This window comes from Scyliorhinus torazame, chromosome 15 (assembly GCF_047496885.1).
Source record: "Scyliorhinus torazame isolate Kashiwa2021f chromosome 15, sScyTor2.1, whole genome shotgun sequence".
Classification (NCBI taxonomy): Eukaryota; Metazoa; Chordata; class Chondrichthyes; order Carcharhiniformes; family Scyliorhinidae; genus Scyliorhinus; species Scyliorhinus torazame.
Genome location: NC_092721.1, coordinates 161,753,318 through 161,773,802, shown reverse-complemented (window position 1 = coordinate 161,773,802; position 20,485 = coordinate 161,753,318). Strand labels below are relative to the sequence as shown.

The 20,485-nt window shown below is 44.0% G+C and overlaps 1 protein-coding gene across 1 annotated transcript in view; it reads right to left on the bottom strand.

Moving 5' to 3' along the window:
• Window positions 1-20,485, bottom strand: part of nbeaa (neurobeachin a) — a 1,435,335-nt gene that overhangs the window by 989,791 nt on the left and 425,059 nt on the right. Inside the window, exon 29 of the mRNA XM_072477018.1 lies at window positions 18,580-18,748. Coding sequence (XP_072333119.1) covers window positions 18,580-18,748 — 169 coding nt within the window. The remainder of the gene's footprint in view (window positions 1-18,579; window positions 18,749-20,485) is intronic.

Genomic DNA, 20,485 nt, shown 5'->3' with positions numbered 1-20,485 from the left:
GATATTAATCTATTAACAGTGAAGGAATGGCGATTAGTTCCAAGTCAGGATGGTCCTTTTGACTTTTCTTCAGAGTTAAAGAGAGGAAGAAATGGGATGGATTTGTATGATTTAAGAATAGTTAGAACAGGTGGAGCAAAACAGAAGGTCAGGAATAGGTGGGATGGAGGGGAAAGCGTGCGGAGAGATGGAGATGGGTCAAACACTTTTGAGTGACCCTCCATCCGAAAACCATGATGGGAACTCCTTGCCCTCACTTTATTTCCCACCAGCCTCTGCACTCAAAGGATCATGCTCCGCTATTTCCACGAACTCCAGCATGATGCCACCACCAAACATATGTTCATCTCAATCCCACCCCTGTCCACATTCCGCAGAGAACACCCTCTTTGACATTGTAGCCATCTGGGATGCCCACTTCCAGAATACAAAATGGATGATCGCAAAGACTGTAGGGAACTATGAACAATGTTAAGAAAGCAAGCAGGAACAGAGCCTGTATGCATATTGAGGAAACAGCTCCCAGACGGGACTGAAACTGTAGGGCAATTAACATATTGATGGCCCATTTCCAGGAACAAAGGAAAGATACACTGAAGCAACCGATCTAGCTCCAGACACCGCGGCACCAGTTTCCCAAACCGAAAGCGTAAACAAAGCAAGGCCAACGGCCACATAGGACGCGCCCAGCCATCAGGGCACCCACTCCTTTTTGGTCAAGATCAATATGAGTGATCAAGATACGGCCCAATTGATTGGGGCCCAGTTCAAGGTCCGCCCAAAAGCGCACGAAGCCCCTTCGGGTATACGAAGAAGGCCCCGAGAGAGAATCGCTCTCTTGGACTCGGCTCTCAAAGCGGAGAGACCCGTCCACCAGCTACAGCAGAAGCAGGTAAGTCCAAGATCAACGCTCGCTACCAGACGAAAGACCTTAGCTGTTCTCCTGTACCACTTCGAACCCAACAGCCTCAGATCTGAACAACGGCCATTGTTCCTCTGACTGAGTGGGCACCCGAAGCTAAGTATAGGCGATAGCGTTAGAGATAGTTTAATTTGTAGTATTTTGTGCATGAGTAGATATTAGTGTGTGTGTAAATAATTAGTATTGACTTTGAATTAACTAACTGGTGTTTTGGCTCTTTGATCAGTATTCGGGTTTGAACCTAGAGGCGGTATCGAAAGATACCTGGCGACTCTAAAGCAAACATAATTAGGATTAAGGAAGGTGACCATATTCACCGCCATATTCATAACCAGAGAAACAGCAACAGCATCCTGGTCCAAACCTCCATCACCGCCAAATCTTCACCCTCTTTCCAAAGCACTTTCCCATTGAATTGCAGAAAGTGCAACACCTGCCCCTTTACCTCTTCCCTCCTTACTGTCCAAGACCCCAAATACCCCAAATTCAGATGAAGAGCATTTCACTTGCCCCCCCTTCAATTTGGTCTTCTGTATTCGCTAATCCCAATCCAGTCTCCTGTATATTACGGAGACTAAACGCAGACTGCATGACATTTTCTTTTTAATTTATCCAATTATGGGGCAATTTAGTGTGGCCAGTCCACCTACCCTGCACATCTTTGGATTGTAGGGGTGAGACCCATATAGACACAGGGTGAATGTGAAAACTCCACACAGACAGTGACCCGGGACCAGGATCGAACCCGAGTCCTCAGTGTCGTGAGGCAGCAGTGCTAACCACTGCGCCACCCTGCCACCCAGACTGCGTGACCGTTTTGCGGAACATCTGCGCTTGATCCTCAAGCATGACTTTGACCTTCTTGTCATTTGCCATTACAACTCACCATCTTGCTCTCATGCCGAAGAATCCATCCTTGGCCTGCTGCAATGTTCCAGTGAAGCCCAATGCAAACTGGAGGAACTGCGCCTCATCTTCCGATTAACCACTTTACAAGCTTATGGACTAAATATGATGTTCAACAACTTCAGAACATTAACTCTCTCCTTTATCTTGACTCCTTTATCTTGACTCCCTTTATTGATCCAATTTTTTGTCTCAATGTCCTCTACCTCCCCCACAGGACTACCTGTCACTTGTTCTCAAGTTTTGATTTCACAGACTGCTGAACCTTATTCTGCTGTTAACACATTCGGCTATCTTACCTTTATGCCACTATCAGTACCTTATTTAGACTTTAACATTACCATGAACATTCATAGACAGTTGGGGCTAGTCAGGGCCTGCCCTGTAAACAGATATCGGAAGATAATCGGTCATAATATCTTTGAATCCCTATAGTGTAGGATGCCATTCGGCCCATCGAGTCTGCACTGACGCTCCGAAACACCACCCGACCTATGCCCATACCCCGACCCCATGCCCGTAACCCAGTAACCCCACCAAAACTTTTGGACACAAAGGTACAATTTAGCATGACCAATCCACCGAACCTGCACATCTTTGGACTATGGGAGGAAACCCACACAGTCACGGGACAAAGTGCAAACTCCATACAGAGAGTCACCCAAGGAAATAATTGAACCCGGGTCCCTGACATTGTGAGACAGCAATGCTAACCATTTTGCCACAGTGCCACATTCAAATGGATCGATTGTTATGGATTACCCAGATGAAGCCGGACTTTCTGGCACCTAGATTTCCCGCCACTACCATATATGGGATAAGGCTACGTGTGGACAATGCATCTGAAGATTGATCCTGGGTTGGATTGCAGTTACAATCGTCAATTTTATTGGGTGTTGCAACTCCCACCCTGAGACTTAATTGGCTAAGGGCCAGAAAAGCTTCCAGGACGCAAAGAGGGGTATAAGGAAGAGGTATCCAGAGACCCATCCCAGCAAAGACTCAACGCAGAGGCAGTGGAGAAGGCTCCTTGCCGTACCAGAGGACAGAAGGAAGCAGCATGCGAGACTCACCTTTGCAGACGAAGGCCCTGAGACAACTGAGTCTCAGAGGATTGGACCCGCAGCTCAATTCAGTTCATCGGCAGGGTGATATTAAGAATCTTAAGGCATACTATAGATGGGGGAATTTAAGGGAAAACTGCTTCATTGTGTTTTTAAATAAACTTGGGTTGAATTGTGAACTTGTGTTTGTCCTTTGTTCATCCCGCAAATAAGGACACCTGGGTAAAACCTTTGAATAATAAACTGGTCGAAGTGTCTGAATTTTACAGACAACATATTCCAAGATTTCTTTGTTCCTCTACCGCACCTAGACTTCCACCTTCCAAGAAGTAAATGATTTCATGTTCTTCCTGCCAACATGTACTACCTCATACTTATCTATGTTGAACTTCATTTAGCAATTGTTTGCCCATTCTGCACGTTTATTAATGAATTAATTGGTGTCCGCCTCAGTATTTACTACTGTCCCAAATTTGGTATGATTCCCAAATTTGGAAATAATTCCAAAGTCCAAATCATTAATTAACGTAAATTGTGAAGAATGATGCCTGTACTGAACCTTGTTAGACGTTTTAGTTGCTATGATATGAAGAGTCTAAAGTTCTGTTCCATTTTCACAAACACATTTATTTCATTCCAACAGCCTTTGCACAAAACTCTAACCATCCATCACCTGACAGAGGCCACCAGAAGCCCCTTTACATATCAGTGTCAATTAATGGATACTTAACATAAATGAGACAACTAATTGCAATGTCTCTTAACCCATTACTTAACAGTCTCCCCTTCCTTGGAGAAAAAAAATAATTAGGTGAAAACAAAATTTCACGAGAAAGAAAAAAAAAGTCACAGAAACAAGCGCCCTTCATTAACAATATCCAAAAGTTTCTGTGAACTCGCCCCCTCTTTTCGTAAAACAGTCTGACAGTTGATAGCTCCTGTCGACCCATTTAATTTTTGTTATTTCCCCTGTCCAACATCTGCTTCAAACTTGCGATGTCTATGTGTAACCTCTTTTCATTGACACTTTTTGTAGAGTGCACATTTTCCCACAGGGATTTATTGTCAGTGACAGTCAATAGGTATATTACCCAAATCCCCGAATCCCAAAATTTCTGTCAATATCATACTTATATAAAAGGCCACATACACCGCCTGCACAAGGCTAAACATCTCAGCAGCCAAAGTGCTTTTTACCACTCTCCTTATTTTCTTTGTTTCCCACACAAGCGGGCAACATTTACCATTGTTCCCCAAAAGGGAAATGATAAAACATCCTGCGCTTGAAACCCCATCACATAAATTTGCGTAGGACGCATCACTATAAACTATGAGTTTCAAGTGCTTAACGTCACCTAAAACCAGGAACTTCAAAACACACTCCTGCATTTTTAGTTTGGCCAATGCTTTATTTGCTCTTATTATGCCTTCCACTTTGGGACCATTCATTTTTGTACTCAACTCTAAGACATCAAAACTCACGTCCGGTCTAGTCTGTCTACCTAACCAGTTCAGTTGCCCAATTAAACTTCGCAATTGCACTTTTTCTATCTTTGAAACCATTGCGTCTTTTTGTGAAACTCGGCTAATTGCTGTTGGGCTGATGCTTTCCAAATAAGATTGCTGACGTAAAGTTGCCCCTAACTTAGTCTGTCCAATTTCCAGTCCAATATATTTAAATGCACCGGAAGCCTGACTTCCAACCCTGAATTCTTTCCTCAAACCAGAGATTACAATAGCTTCAAAATCACTAGTCCCACCCCACACAAAATCATCGACATGCATCATAAAAATGCCAGAAAGATTTCCTTTATAGTGCCAGTAAAACATTGCAGGATCTGCTTTCAACTGGCAACAGCCTAACTTTAACAAAACTGACCTTACTGAAAAATACCAGACTCTAGATGCATCATTTAATCCATATACACATTTGTTCAACTTCCGGAGTACCCCTTCTGTGTTAGCTGCTTCTTTAGGAGGACGGAGAAAAATGTCTCTCTGGAGCTGATGCCCCTGCAAAAAGGCAGCTTTTATATCTATAGATTTGCATTCCCATGCCTTTGTGGCTAATAGAGCCAAGAAGATCTTTAAAATAACCTTTCCTGCTGTAGGTGAATCTACCCTTCAATCCTGATCTTCTAAGTTTTCTTCAAATCCCCTTGCCACAAGCCTGGCCTTTGCATTATAAGTTCCATCCGGAAGAACCTCTTCCGTGCAAATCCATCTGTGGGATAGAGCTCTTTGTCCCCTATCCGGTACTTCCGTGTATACCCCAAATTCACTCCAACTATGCAATTCCTGCTGTTTAGCTTCTTTAATAACGTTTTCATCTAATTTATTTGAAGCCACCAAAATCTCAATTGCATGTGGGCTTCTACTCCTATTAGTATTCGTAGTCTTACTCAGGTTCCGAGATCTTGACAAACTACGTCCCCTCTCCCGCCTGGTATCTCCTTCTGTACTGCTACTGCTTGATCTTTCCCTTCTGCTGTGGGATGTCCTTTCAATAGTTCTCGACCTTTTCCTGCGGACCTTTTCACTATCCAATGTACTATCTGAACTGGCACTGCGTTTCTGTGCCCTCCATTTTTGAACTTCGTTTTCCCAATCCATTGTCTTGACTCCTTCCCCTGAATGCTGTACATTCAACCAATGTTTATACTTTCCAGTGGCCTTCCCTGCTCTACTAATAACAGTTGCATCCTTCCATTGACTAGACCCTTCAGGCAAGTATGTCACTTTTGTACCAACTTTTGGCAGTTGCCCTTTCGGAAAAATGGCCTGCTCTAATTCATCAGAAGTGTTGTGTTCCTCCACAGAAACCCTGTCTATATCAGTTAATTGGTCCTCATAGTTCTGTAACACATGCGTACCAGATGACTCTGGTTCCTCGTCATGTCTGTCTGCTCTGTCTAAATTTGAAAATTTGTAATCTGTACCCATTATCCTTGATGAATGTACCCTAACAGTTTGATTACCATGTTGCAAAATAATTGTTTTGCCATCTATGCCTATGATCTTCCCTGGGCCTTTCCATTCATTAGAATTGTCTCTCTCATAGTACACCATGTCTCCTTGCTGAAAAACGGCATCTGATGGCCGTACGTTATGTCTTAAAGCTCTGCGAATTCTTTCAGAGACTTCTGCTTCCAAAAAAGCTTTTCTACTGCTATGTAATGCATTAAATTTTTCAGCAAAACCAGAGCTGATTGTAGTCCCCTCCCAAGCTGGAGGCTGGTCATCCAAAATGGACAGAATTTTAGGATTTCTACCAAACACTAATTGATAAGGACTATAGCCCCAACCATCTGCAATGAATTCTTTGCATGTACTGCCCATGCTAAAGCTGAATTTCGCCTGCAATTTGGTCGATCTGTCAAAATTTTCCAAAGCATGTCATCGATGACAGCATGATTTCTTTTACAGACACCATTACTAAATGGGCTTTCTGCAGCCGTATTCATAACTCTGATATTTCACACATATCCCTAAACTCATCATTAGCAAATCCCCCTCCCCCACATTGTCCGTAAGGAATTTTGCCGGTGGACCCATTCCTGTCCCTATCCATTCTTCCACGATTTGATCCAGAATTACTCTCTTTTCTTTACTTCGTACAATCGTTGATTGACTAAATCTGGTTGCTAAATCTACAAAATGCAAAATAAATATATTATTTGCTTTATCCCAGATCTTAAGGTCCATGGCCATAATGTCGTTAAAATCCCTGGCCAAAGGTAGGGTTACTATCGGTCGTGTTGGTGTCCTTCTGTACTTCCTACAAACTTCACAGCGGTCACTGACCTGTTCTATCAATTTAGTATCATCGTCATCCCTTACCCTTGCATCCTTTAATAAATTTTTCAGCCTCCAAGGAGACGGATGTGCAAATTGCCTATGCAGTTTTAATACCACAAGCTTTTTATCAGCTAAAGTCCCATTTTCAACTGCCATTAGCACATCCTTAACCACTCTACTTGAAATATTATTTGTCAGTAATGGAACACAATAGTGTCCCGACTGTGTAAATTGTAAGTCCACCGTCTTTCCAAAAACTGTTGCCTTATCCTGTTCCATATCCAGTTTCATGTGTGCTTTCTTCATCGACGGTCTGCTCAGAAGCAAAGGTATCTCACTTGATACAACATCCGTGCTAATGAAATGATTCACTCCGGCAATATTGCAAGGGATCACCACTCTTTTCAGCGACTTCAGAATATTATTGGCTGTTGCGGGGAAATTTGCATACGTCCGTGTGCTGACCCTAACTTGAAGGTGGTTTGTGGAGGAGCTGTTGTCAAGGGACACTTAAACCCAAAACACTTCTTCAGTGTTTCCCTCCCTACCCCCTCCTCTAACCAAAAAGAAACCAACCGCTGTTAAGATCAAGAGGAAGGCTCGAGGGCAGGTAGAAGTCGAAAGACGTTGAACCGTGACATCACAGCCTGCAGGTAAGGGACTGGCAAGTAGTTTTTCTTTTATTTTCCCTCAGGTGTTATCGTATGGGGCGCAGAGGTTGCTGAGTGCTTGCTGAGAAGGGGAGTGAATAACAGGTAAGCTCTTTCTTTCTTTTTCTTTTTCTAACTAGAGGGGATGGCAAGGAAGGTAGTGCAATGTTCCTCCTGCAGAATGTTTGAGGTGAGGGACGCCGTCAGTGTCCCTGCTGATTTCATCTGTGGGAAGTGCACCCATCTCCAGCTCCTCAGAAACCGCGTTAGGGAAATGGAGCTGGAGCTGGATGAACTTCGGATCATTCGGGAGGCAGAGGTGGTCATAGATAGAAGCTTCAGGGATGTAGTTACTCCGAAGAATAAAGATAGATGGGTGACAGTGGGAGGGGCTGGGAGGAAGCAGTCAGTACAGGGATACCCTGTGGTCGTTCCCCTTAGTAACAAGTATACCGCTTTGGATACTGTTGGGGTGGGGGGGGGGACTTACCAGGGGTAAGCCATGGGGGACAGGTCTCTGGCACAGAGTCTGTCCCTGTTGCTCAGAAGGGAAGGGGGGAGAGGAGTAGAGCATTAGTCATTGGAGACTCCATAGTTAGGGGGATAGATAGGAGATCCTGTGGGAACGAGAGAGACTCGCGGTTGGTGTATTGCCTCCCAGGTGCAAGGGTGCGCGATGTCTCGGATCGTGTTTCCGGGATCCTTAAGGGGGAGGGGGAGCAGCCCCTAGTCGTGGTCCACATAGGTACCAACGACATAGGTAGGAAAAGGGATAGGGATGTAAGGCAGGAATTCAGGGAGCTAGGGTGGAAACTTAGATCTAGGACAAACAGAGTTATTATCTCTGGGTTGTTACCCGTGCCACGTGATAGCGAGATAGGGAATAGGGAGAGAGAGGAGTTGAACACGTGGCTACAGGGATGGTGCAGGAGGGAGGGTTTCAGATTTCTGGATAATTGGGACTCATTCTGGGGTCGGTGGGACATCTACAAACGGGATGGTCTACACCTGGACCAGAGGGGTACCAATATCCTGGGGGGGGGGGAAATTTGCGAAAGCTCTTCGGGAGGGTTTGAACTAGTTCAGCAGGGGCTTGGGAACCTGAATTGTAGCTCCAGTATACAGGAGGTTGAGGGTCGTGAGGTCATGAGTAAGGTTTCAAAGTTGCAGGAGTGTACCGGCAGGCAGGAAGGTGGTTTAAAGTGTGTCTTCTTCAATGCCAGGAGCATCCGGAATAAGGTGGGTGAACTTGCGGCATTGGTTGGTACCTGGGACTTCAATGTTGTGGCCATTTCGGAGACATGGATAGAGCAGGGACAGGAATGGTTGTTGCAGGTGCCGGGGTTTAGATATTTCAGGGAAGGTGGTAAAAGAGGGGGAGGGGTGGCATTGTTAGTCAAGGACAGTATTACAGTGGCAGAAAGGACGTTTGATGAGGACTCGTCTACAGAGGTAGTATGGGCTGAGGTTAGAAACAGGAAAGAAGAGGTCACCCTGTTAGGGGTTTTCTATAGGCCTCCGAAAAGTTCCAGGGATGTAGAGGAAAGGATTGCAAAGATGATTCTGGATAGGAGTGAAAGCAACAGGGTAGTTGTTATGGGGGACTTTAACTTTCCAAATATTGACTGGAAATGCTATAGTTCGAGTACTTTAGATGGGTCTGTTTTTGTCCAATGTGTGCAGGAGGGTTTCCTGACACAGTATGTAGATAGGCCAACGAGAGGCGAGGCAATATTGGATTTGGTACTGGGTAATGAACCAGGACAGGTGTTAGATTTGGAGGTAGGTGAGCACTTTGGTGATAGTGATCACAATTCGATTAAGTTTACTTTAGTGATGGAAAGGGATAGGTATATACCGCAGGGCAAGAGTTATATCTGGGGGAGAGGAAATTATGATGCGATGAGGCAAGACTTAGGATGCATCGGATGGAGAGGAAAACTGCAGGGGATGGGTACAATGGAAATGTAGAGCTTGTTCAAGGAACAGCTACTGCGTGTCCTTGATAAGTATGTACCTGACAGGCAGGGAGGAAGTGGTCGAGCAAGGGAACCATGGTTTACTAAAGCAGTCGGAACACTTGTCAAGAGGAAGAAGGAGGCTTATGTAAAGATGAGACATGAAGGTTCAGTTAGGGCGTTCGAGAGTTACAAGTTAGCTAGGAAGGCCCTAAAGAGAGAGCTAAGAAGAGCCAGGAGGGGACATGAGAAGTCTTTGGCAGGTAGGATCAAGGATAACCCTAAAGCTTTCTGTAGATATATCAGGAATAAACGAATGACTAGGGTGAGAGTAGGGCCAGTCAAGGACAGTAGTGGGAAGTTGTGCTTGGAGTCCGAGGAGATGGGAGAGGTGCTAAATGAATATTTTTCGTCAGTATTCACACAGGAAAAAGACAATGTTGTCGAGGAGAATACTGAGATTCAGGCTACTAGACTAGAAGGGCTTGAGGTTCATAAGGAGGAGGTGTTAGCAATTCTGGAAAGTGTGAAAATAGTTAAGTCCCCTGGGCCGGATGGGATTTAGCCTAGGATTCTCTGGGAAGCTAGGGAGGAGATTGCTGAGCCTTTGGCTTTGATCTTAAAGTTATCTTTGTCTACAGGAATAGTGCCAGAAGACTGGAGGATAGCAAATGTTGCCCCCTTGTTCAAGAAGGGGAGTAGAGACAACCCTGGTAACAATAGACCAGTGAGCCTTACTTCTGTTGTGGGCAAAATCTTGGAAAGGTTTATAAGAGATAGGATGTATAATCATCTGGAAAGGAATAATTTGATTCGAGATAGTCAACACGGTTTTGTGAAGGGTAGGTCGTGCCTCACAAAGCTTATTGAGTTCTTTGAGAAGGTGACCAAACAGGTGGATGAGGGTAAAGCAGTTGATGTGGTGTATATGGATTTCAGTAAAGCGTTTGATAAGGTTCCCCGCGGTAGGCTACTGCAGAAAATACGGAGGCATGGGATTCAGGGTGATTTAGCAGTTTGGATCAGAAATTGGCTAGCTGGAAGAAGACAAAGGGTGGTGGTTGATGGGAAATGTTCAGACTGGAGTCCAGTTACTAGTGGTGTACCACAAGGATCTGTTTTGGGGCCACTGCTCTTTGTCATTTCTATAAATGACCTGGAGGAGGGTGTAGAAGGATGGGTGGGTAAATTTGCAGATGACACTAAAGTCGGTGGAGTTGTGGACAGTGCGGAAGGATGTTACAAGTTACAGAGGGACATAGATAAGCTGCAGCGCTGGGCTGAGGGGTGGCAAATGGAGTTTAATGGGCTAATGGTAAGATTCTTGGTAGTGTGGATGAGCAGAGAGATCTCGGTGTCCATGTACACAGATCCCTGAAAGGTGCCACCCAGGTTGAGAGGGTTGTTAAGAAGGCGTACGGTGTGTTAGCTTTTATTGGTAGAGGGATTGAGTTTCGGAGCCATGAGGTCATGTTGCAGCTGTACAAAACTCTGGTGCGGCCGCATTTGGAGTATTGCGTGCAATTCTGGTCGCCGCATTATGGGAAGGATGTGGAAGCATTGGAAAGGGTGCAGAGGAGATTTACCAGAATGTTGCCTGGTATGGAGGGAAGATCTTATGAGGAAAGGCTGAGGGACTTGAGGCTGTTTTCCTTAGAGAGAAGAAGGTTAAGAGGTGACTTAATTGAGGCATACAAGATGATCAGAAGATTGGATAGGGTGGACAGTGAGAGCCTTTTTCCTCAGATGGTGAAGACTAGCATGAGGGGACATAGCTTTAAATTGAGGGGAGATAGATATAGGACAGATGTCAGAGGTAGGTTCTTTACTCAGAGAGTAGTAAGGGCATGGAATGCCCTGCCTGCAACAGTAGTGGACTCGCCAACACTAAGGGCATTCAAATGGTCATTGGATAGACATATGGACGATAAGGGAATAGTGTAGATGGGCTTTAGAGTGGTTTCACAGTTCGGCTCAGCATCGAGGGCCGAAGGGCCTGTACTGCGCTGTAATGTTCTATGTTCTATTATCATCCCCAAACCTGAAACTTGTGGAACTTTCAAATTCCTTAACCTTGTTACGATTTTTAGCATTCAAAGAGTCCAGGTAACATTTTAACCAGTCAATTTCACACACAGTAGATGTGCAGCCACTGTCCAATACAGCACATTTGAAGGATTCGGCAACCAACACCCTCATTACCGGCGTAAAACTGCTTGTCAATAGGACAATGCCTTCTTTCTGGTCACTATCTTTTTCCTCTTCTGACTCTTCCGTGTTATGTGTCGCTTCACTCTATCATAACAAGTTGGACAGTTGAAAGCATAATGGTATTGAGAGTCACATCGAAAACATCGATTTATCATGCCCCGTGCATTTCTGGGGTTCATCTTCCTATTGTAGGTTCTAACTGGGTTTCTGTCTTCATAATTTCCTTGTCCTGGTCTCCTTCTAGTCTTGAGCCCTGTTCGTAGCCATACGATTTCGCCATTCTGTTAGTAGTGTATCTCCCATATTCTGCCTTATTGCAGGCTGACCTATTTGGGTCATCAGAGCCATCGGAATCGAATGTTTCCCCAGAAACTTTTGTAAAGCTTTTGTCATCTGTTCAAATAAGGTATCCTTATCAGTAAACTGAACTCCTGTCAAAACCAGGAGCCTATCCATGTTGCTCACTCTAGCACAGTCAAGTAATTTAAAGGCCAACACAGACTGTGGAAATTCAGGATTGTGTTTCTGCAGCCTTTTATATAGTCTGCCAAATTCAATTATATAGTCTTCCATGGAGATATCCTCCATTTTCCGGAACTTATCAAAATACGGCCATGCTTCATACGCACTTAACAAGTCAACTTTCTGAAAATCTTATCCATATAATGCAATAAAGTCTCCAGACCTTCTTCTGAGTCTAACTCTTCCAATTCCAGCTCAGAAAGCACTTTGTTTCGGATTTTACTGCCATATGGTAGAGAAAGAGCCAATGCCATACCTTGTTTTCTCTTTCCCAAAGCAGTTACCTTAGTCCACATAACTACTGCACTTCTCCATTGGTCGTACGATTCCCTTTCAGAAAATAAGGGAGGATAGTCATATCCAGCCATCTTTATCCTGGGTTCAGCCATATATCCCTTTTTTTTTTCTCACTCACTCCTTGGTTTGATCTGGAAAAGTTGTATCTTTCAACCCTTTCCATTTACACAGCAACCATCCTCTGCTACCAATTGTTAGACGTTTTAGTTGCTGTGATATGAAGAGTCTAAAGTTCTGTCCCTTTTTCACAAACACACATTTATTTCATTCCAACAGCCTTTGCACAAAACTCTAACCATCCATCACCTGACAGAGGCCACCTGAAGCCCCTTTACATATCAGTGTCAATTAATGGATACTTAACATAAATGAGACAACTAATTGCAATGTCTCTTAACCCATTACTTAACAAACCTGCGGCTATACTATTTTCCACCTTCCATCAAAGCTGAATATATACTCTTTACACCCACATTCCGCTTTCTGTCTTGAAGCCAGCTAGCAAACATTCTGCCACTTAACCCCTCACAACTTTTTTAGTCTATCATGGGGAACCTTATTGAAGGCCTCTTGAAAATCCAGATAAATTACATCTACTGCATTACCATTGTCTACTTTCTCTGTTACTCCAAAAATTAAATAAGGTTCAGCAAAAATATTTTCTGTTTTTAAATCTGAGCAAACGTTAATTATCATATTTTTCATTTCTGGATGTTCTTCTATTCTCTCCATTAATCAGTGATTCCATTATTATTCCTATCACTGACGTTAAACTGACTAGTCTATAATTCCATGGGTATGTTCTGTCCCACTTCCTAAGTTTAAGAATTATATCAGCTATCCTCCAGTGTTCTGGCACTACACCTTCTTCTACTGAATTATTAATTCAGCCTCAGCTATCTTGTCCCTAGATTCTTATAAAATGCTTGGATACAAGGCAGCTATGCAGGAATTTATTCTCTTTGAGTTTGATTAGTTTATTCAATACATCCCACTTTTTATTTCACTTAAATCACTCATCTCATTACTCAATTCAGTGTTCAATGCCAAGTCGACCTGTTCTCTCTCCTTAGTAAATACCAAAGCGAAATAATTATGCAAGGGCACTTTCTGTTGATTCCCTTATTTCCTATTTATTTTACTTTGTGGTTATCGTTTGTGGTCCATGGATCTTTAATGGACACATACCTTTAAGTCGTGTAATGGGAAGTGAGGAACTTAAAAGTTGCAAAATAGTACACTGTGCTCTGAAGGTTTAGATTTTGAACAGGAGAACTCAGACTTTATGGCACCCAAGAGATTGGAGATATTCGGTTTGGTTGGTTAGCTTGTGGCCAATGAATTGGACGGGGACTGTATTCTGCCCGGTAACAGAGAGCGATTCAGTTCTGTCAGGTGGAGATTTTTCAGAGGACCCAGCAGATAGTTCCCGGACGCTGAGAGAGGTTGTGGGTTGTTCTCTCTCTTTCAAGTGTTTCCTGTCTACTGTTCGAATCTGCAGAGAAGTCTCAAGACGATGATGAGTCGACAGTGAAAACCATTACAGACTGAAAGCAAAGAAACTCAAATGTAGGGCTTGACTGAAAAAATCTAACTGGAAGTCGTCCATCTGAAATAGAGACTTTTATCCTTTTACTTTTAGGATTACATTTTACACCCGTCTTTCCCCTCTATGTTTGTCTGTCTTGTGCATATATGTAGAGGTTGGGGTGAGTTGGGGGGGGGGTGGACATTTTTTCTCCCTATTTATAGTTGTTATTAATAAAAATTTATTGTGTTTAAATTTACAAACCTGGGTACTGTAGTTATTGGGCAGCCAAAGACCAAAGACCTCAGGTATTTTTAAAATTAAGAGTTAATTTCAACTGTGTTGCAACTCTGGGTCAAGTGAGGCTGGAATTGACTGTGCAGTAGCTTATGGTGTCGTAACAATGATTTAATATTTCTACCATCACTCTTTGGTTATCTGTGGTTTTATCCTGTCCATTTCTTAATGGTCTTATTCCCATTCCAGCCTTCCTTTTTTTATTGATGTGTCTATGAAATACTTAGATGTTCCTTATTTCCTAGCTCCTTTGGATTTCCTAATAATCTTTTTGACCTCTCCTGATAGCCTCATATTTTATCTTATCATGCATTCCTCTGTGGTTTGGGGCAGTACGGTAGCACAGCGCCAGGGTCCCAGGTTCGATTCCCCGCTGGGTCATTGTCTGTGCGGAGTCTGCATGTTCTCCCCGTGTCTGCGTGGGTTTTCTCCGGGCGCTCCGGGTTCCTCCCACAGTCCAAAGATGTGCAGGTTAGGTGGATTGGCCATGATAAATTGCCCTTAGTGACCAAAAAGGTTAGGAGGGGTTATTGGGTTACGGGGATAGGGTGGAAGTGAGGGCTTAAGTGGGTCGGTGCACTCGATGGGCCGAATGGCCTCTTTCTACACTGTATGTTCTATATGTTCTTATCATATGCCTCCTTTCTAATCTTCAATTGTTCCCTTATGTCTTTATTCATCTGTGGAGTCCCAGTGGAGTTTAATTTGTTCTTTCCTTTCAATGGGATATATTTTCTGTGCACCCTGTTGAATATTTCCCATTCTTATTCTACATAATTTGCCAATAAGGTTGCCAATTTTATTTATCCAAGTTTCATTCTTAGCTCCTCAAAATCAAATTCTCTCCAATCTATAATTTAACTTTCATCATAATACATAGGCCACTTTGCCCAGATGTTCCCTTACTTTTACTTCTCTCATCATTCCACATGATTTTTTTTTAAAATATTTTTTAATTCTCCTCCTTTTTCACATTTTCTCCCAAATTTACACCCAACAATAAACAATAATCAGTAACGAATGTAATGTCAATCCCCATATCAATAACAACGATCTCACCCTCCTACCAAATTGCATGTTAACATAAACAAATGACAAAAAGGAATCAGGAATCACCCATAGTCATCATTAACACACACAGTCCCCCTCCCTCCAACCCCCCCCACCCCAAACTAATGTTCGCTGTGATCCAATTCTCAAAAGTGCATAATGAATAACGCCCGTGAATTGTAGAACCCCTCCATCCTTCCCCTCTGTTCAAATTTGACCTTTTCAAGCGTTAAGAATTCCAGCAGGTCCCCCCGCCATGCCAGGGCACAGGGTGGAGAGGTTGATCTCCACCCTAACAGGATCCGCCTTCGGGCAATCAACGAGGCAAAGGCTACAACATCTTCCTCCGCGCCCGTTTACAACAACGGCTGGTCCGACACCCCGAATGTGACCTCCCGAGGGCCCCGGTCCAGTTTCACGTGCACCACTTTAGAGATTACCCTAAACACCTCCTTCCAGTAATCCTCCAGCTTTGGACAGGACCAAAACATATGAACGTGGTTTGCCGGGCCTCCTCCGCAACGTTCACACACATCTTCTACCCCCTCAAAGAGCCAGCTCATTCTCGCCCTTGTAAGGTGCGCTCTATACACCACCTTCAGCTGTGTCAGCCCCAACCTCGCACACGAGTGGAGGCGTTCACCCTCGGAGCACCTCACATCAGAACCCCTCCTCCATACCCTATCCCAACTCTTCCTCCAACCTTGCCTTGATCCCTTCTAGTTGCGCCTTTCTCCAGTCCCCCTGACGTCAGCACCTCCTCCAGCAATGTGGAAGCCGGCTCTCCTGGGAAGCTCTGTATCTCCTTTCTGGCAAAGTCTCGAATCTGCATGTATCTAAATATTTCCCCCTGCAACAGCCCATACTTCGCTCCCAGCATCATTCCACATTATTAAATCCAATAGTGTATATTCGCTTGCTAGGCTTTTTACATGTATCGTAGTCAATTAGGGGGTCCCAAAAACGTGGGTCAAAAGTAACTTATTTCCTATTCACAGTTAGGAAATACAGCAACTAAGCAACACCCCCAGCCGGGATCATCCTGAGATGCCGGCAAATTCTCCATGTAGACGCATCCAAGACCAACCTGTCCATTCCCATGGGTAGAGTGGAGCGGCTGGCAGGAGCTTCTATTGTTCCTGACAAATGATGCATTGCTGGGCCAATCACTTGATTTTGCCATCCAGGCTTGGTCACCATACGTAGCTCTTGGCTAGAATTTTCATCTTCGACACCCCTGGGTGTCCATCGTGTAGATCTTGAAGTTTGGCCTGTCTGCCCTGACTTGGAATCACAATGCGAGCTCCCCATAGGAGCTCCTTACACACATAGAATTTACAGCGCAGTAGGAGGCCATTCGGCCCATCGAGTCTGCACCGGCTTGTAGAAAGAGCACCCTACCCAAGGTCAACACCTCCACCCTATCCCCATAACCCAGTAACCCCACCCAACACTAAGGGCAATTTTGATCACTAAGGGCAATTTATTACATAGAATTACATAGAACATACAGTGCAGAAGGAGGCCATTCGGCCCATCGAGTCTGCACCGACCCACATTAATCCCTCACTTCCACCTTATCCCCGCAACCCAATAACCCCTCCCAACCCTTATGGACACTACGGGTAATTTATCATGGCCAATCCACCTAACCTGCACGTCTTTGGACTGTGGGAGGAAACCGGAGCACCCAGAGGAAACCCACGCAGACACGGGGAGAACGTGCAAACTCCGCACAGACAGTGACCCAGCGGGGAATCGAACCTGGGACCCTGGCGCTGTGAAGCCACAGTGCTAATCACTTGTGCTACCGTGCTGCCCCTTATCATGGCCAATCCACCTAACCATGCTCACCTCCATGTTGAGCTCTTGCTGCTTGGTCTCAAAAGCCCCGCAACATCTTAGGCAGTTTCCCTTGCTGATCTCTGTGTAAGCTGACATGGCATAACTTTGCTAATACTGAATCCTTCCGTGTCCAATCACGTATTTATAGAATTTACAGTGCAGAAGCAGGCCATTCGGCCCATCGAGTCTGCACCGGCTCTTGGAAAGAGCACCCCACCCAAGGTCCACACCTCCACCCTATCCCCATAACCCAGTAACCCCACCCAGCAATTTTGGACACTATGGCCAATTTAGCATGGCCAATCCACCTAACCCGCACATCTTTGGACTGTGGGAGGAAACCGGAGCACCCGGAGGAAACCCACGCAGCATTTGTGCGGCAGTGGCCGGCAATGTAGCCATAAAATATAAGATCGGTACGGCGTTGTCAGTACTTGGTAGAGATGGGGGGGGGGGGGGTGCGTGTCGGCAATGGTAGCTGGCTCAGAATGTCCACATTTGCGATCTGCGTGCCAAGGCAATTCTCAAACATGTCTCGGCGGACGCCACTAGCAATAGGGCCCATCGCTGTATTCGGACAGTTGCGTTTGGTAGAAAGTCCTTGTCCTCTTTAAACAATCCGAACAATAGCTTGTGATTTGTTATGATGGTGAACCAAAGGCCCTACATGTACTGGTGACATTTCTTCACCGCAAAGACAGGCGTAATTGCACTCCGCCGAGGCCAAAGTCTACGATGCATAGGCTATTGGTCTCTCCTGTCCATCGCCCATGCAGTGGGATAACACCGCCCCAATTCCGTACGGAGGTGCATCACAAGTGACCAAAAGGGGATTTGAGGGGTCGTAATGGATCAACAACCCTGGTGACAACAACCGTCATTTCACCCTGGCAAAGTCGTCTTCTTGCAGCGCTCTCCATGCTCATTCTTGATGCGTCTTGATTACTGCTTGGAGTGGTGCTAGGACGGTCACCAGGTGAGGGAAATGTTCCCGTAGCAATTCATGAATTCTAAGAACGATTGAAATTCGGTCACATTCTCTGGTGCGGTAGTGGGGGGGGGGGGGGGGGGGGGGGGCGCTTTTTTGATTGCTCGCACCTTCTCCCCTAATGGTTGCAGGCCGCCTCGGTTGAAATGATGCCTTAAGTACGTGACCTCTTTGGCATAGAAAACACAATTTCTTTTCTTAAGGCAGACGCCTGTCACAGAAAACCGTGGGAGGACTTCCTCCAAGTTACTTAGGTGCTCCTTTTCGGTGGTTCTGGTGACCAGGACGCCATCCAAATAGACGGCCACTCGAGGTAGCCCTTGGAGGATGTTCTCCATGACTCTCCAGGAAATAGTGCAAGCTAAACAGACAATTGCATATGTAGTGCAAATGGTAAATTTTGCACAGCATATTTTATAATAATTAATCACAATTGTACAGTATTACAAGATTCAATAAACCCATTTTATCTGTGACCTACTGGTCAAATACATCACCTTGGAACAGTAAAACAACAAAAAACAGGAAGTTCAAAACACTAACCTGTACTCGTTGGTGAGTTTATTTCCTGCCGAATATTTCGACTTATCTGGCTTCCAGATCTTGCAATTTCACGTTGTGGTTCCAGTATGTCTCGGTATTTTGATACCATGAGTACAGAGATAAAGTATACAACAGCCAAAGCCAAAAACTGAGCCTGTTTACTGTCATCCTATTAAGAAAAATTGTCAACGAGTCAACTCAAATGACAGTGGATTTATAATCATTATAATTTTTATTGTCACAAATAGGCTTACATGAACACTGCAATAAAGTTACTGTGAAAAGCCCCGAGTCGCCACATTCCGGCGCCTGTTCGGGTACACGAAGGGAGAATTCAGTGTCCAAATTACCTAACAGCACGTCTTTTGGGACTTGTGGGAGGAAACCCATGCAGACACAGAAAGAACGTGCAGACTTCGCACAGACAGTGCCCCAAGCTGGGAATCAAACCTGGGCCCTGGTGCTGTGAAGCAACAGTGCGAACCATTGTGCTACCACCGTGGATTTAAAGTAGCAAGGCAGAGAGGTAGTGCAAATCACAATCTTAAAATAAGAAGCTTGGGATCAAGTACGGTAGTTTTACTGAAGTTAAACATGGATGGTAAATGAAAGGCAAGAGAAGAAACAGAATAGAATATATCAGTGAATAGAGAAGGGGAGGTGATATACAATAAATGTGTTCACAGACCAATGCTGGGAGTATAGCAAAAAGAGAAGAATTGAAAGCATAAATCCATAACATAATGATAAATATCACAACCCAGCAAGCACATGAGTGAGATTGGTAATTAAATTACATCAGGAGATAGAATTTTAAAAAAAAAAATCAAAATTGAAGAAAGAAGAGGAGGTAGGTGATAGTATTAACATTGTAATATTCCAAATTATACACCAGCTTGGTAGTTGAAAGAAGAGATCTTCATGGCAGCAGATGGTATCACTTCAGATATTGTTAAGCAATAACAAAGGCTGAAGTGCTGCTGGGAGCACTTCGATGGTGTCCTTATTGTTGTGACTTAACATGATTATGCAGATTAGGAAAGCCAGGAAAGTCAAACATCTATTAATAATGAGATTTTAACCTGTATCAGCATTGGCAAAGAAATAGCAGAATAATAATATAAGGGATAGATTTAATGAATGCACTCAGGAGAGCTTCACAAAGAAACCTATCTTCAAACCTACAAAGGGACTGGTGAGAATTGCTCTAGTTGCGTAACAGATCCGTTATTTGATAATTTAGTTATTTAACAATAAGAAAGCATCTTGGAAATAGCGACCTTTTTATGTTTGAATTCACCATCGGCCTTGGGGAGCAACTAACTAAAATATAGGATTTACAAGAAATCTAACTTTTGAAATTTGAGGAAAGTTTGGACTGGAAATGAAACAAACAAAAATAAAATCTGCAGACCAATAATGCATCCACAAAATAAGTATACACTACTGAAAGGCAAAAGGTACTTCCAGCAAAGTGTAATCATGGTCTACTAGTTTTGTTAGTTGCATTAAACAAACAAAAAATTAGATTACATAAAGCAACAACAGGAGGCAGAAAATAAGGACAAAGAAATACTCTGGAAAAAGTTCCAAATAATTTTAAAGCTAACAACAAAGGATTCAATAATTGCATCTAAGAAACGAGAGCGATAAAGGAGTAAGCGCCAATTAAAAACAGATTTATGCATGACAATAGTAGACGATAAGACGGTGAGAACATATTGGAATGGCTAAATTAAAATTCTACTTTAATCTTCAGAGGAAAGGAGGATGGTATGCCATTAAGGTAGTGGGAAGGTGAAGAATTAGTGAAACAGTTCAATTGATTAAGATGAACATAAACAGAATCACAGAATTGTCACAGTGAAGAAGGAGGCCATTTGGCCCATCGTGTCTGCACCAGCTC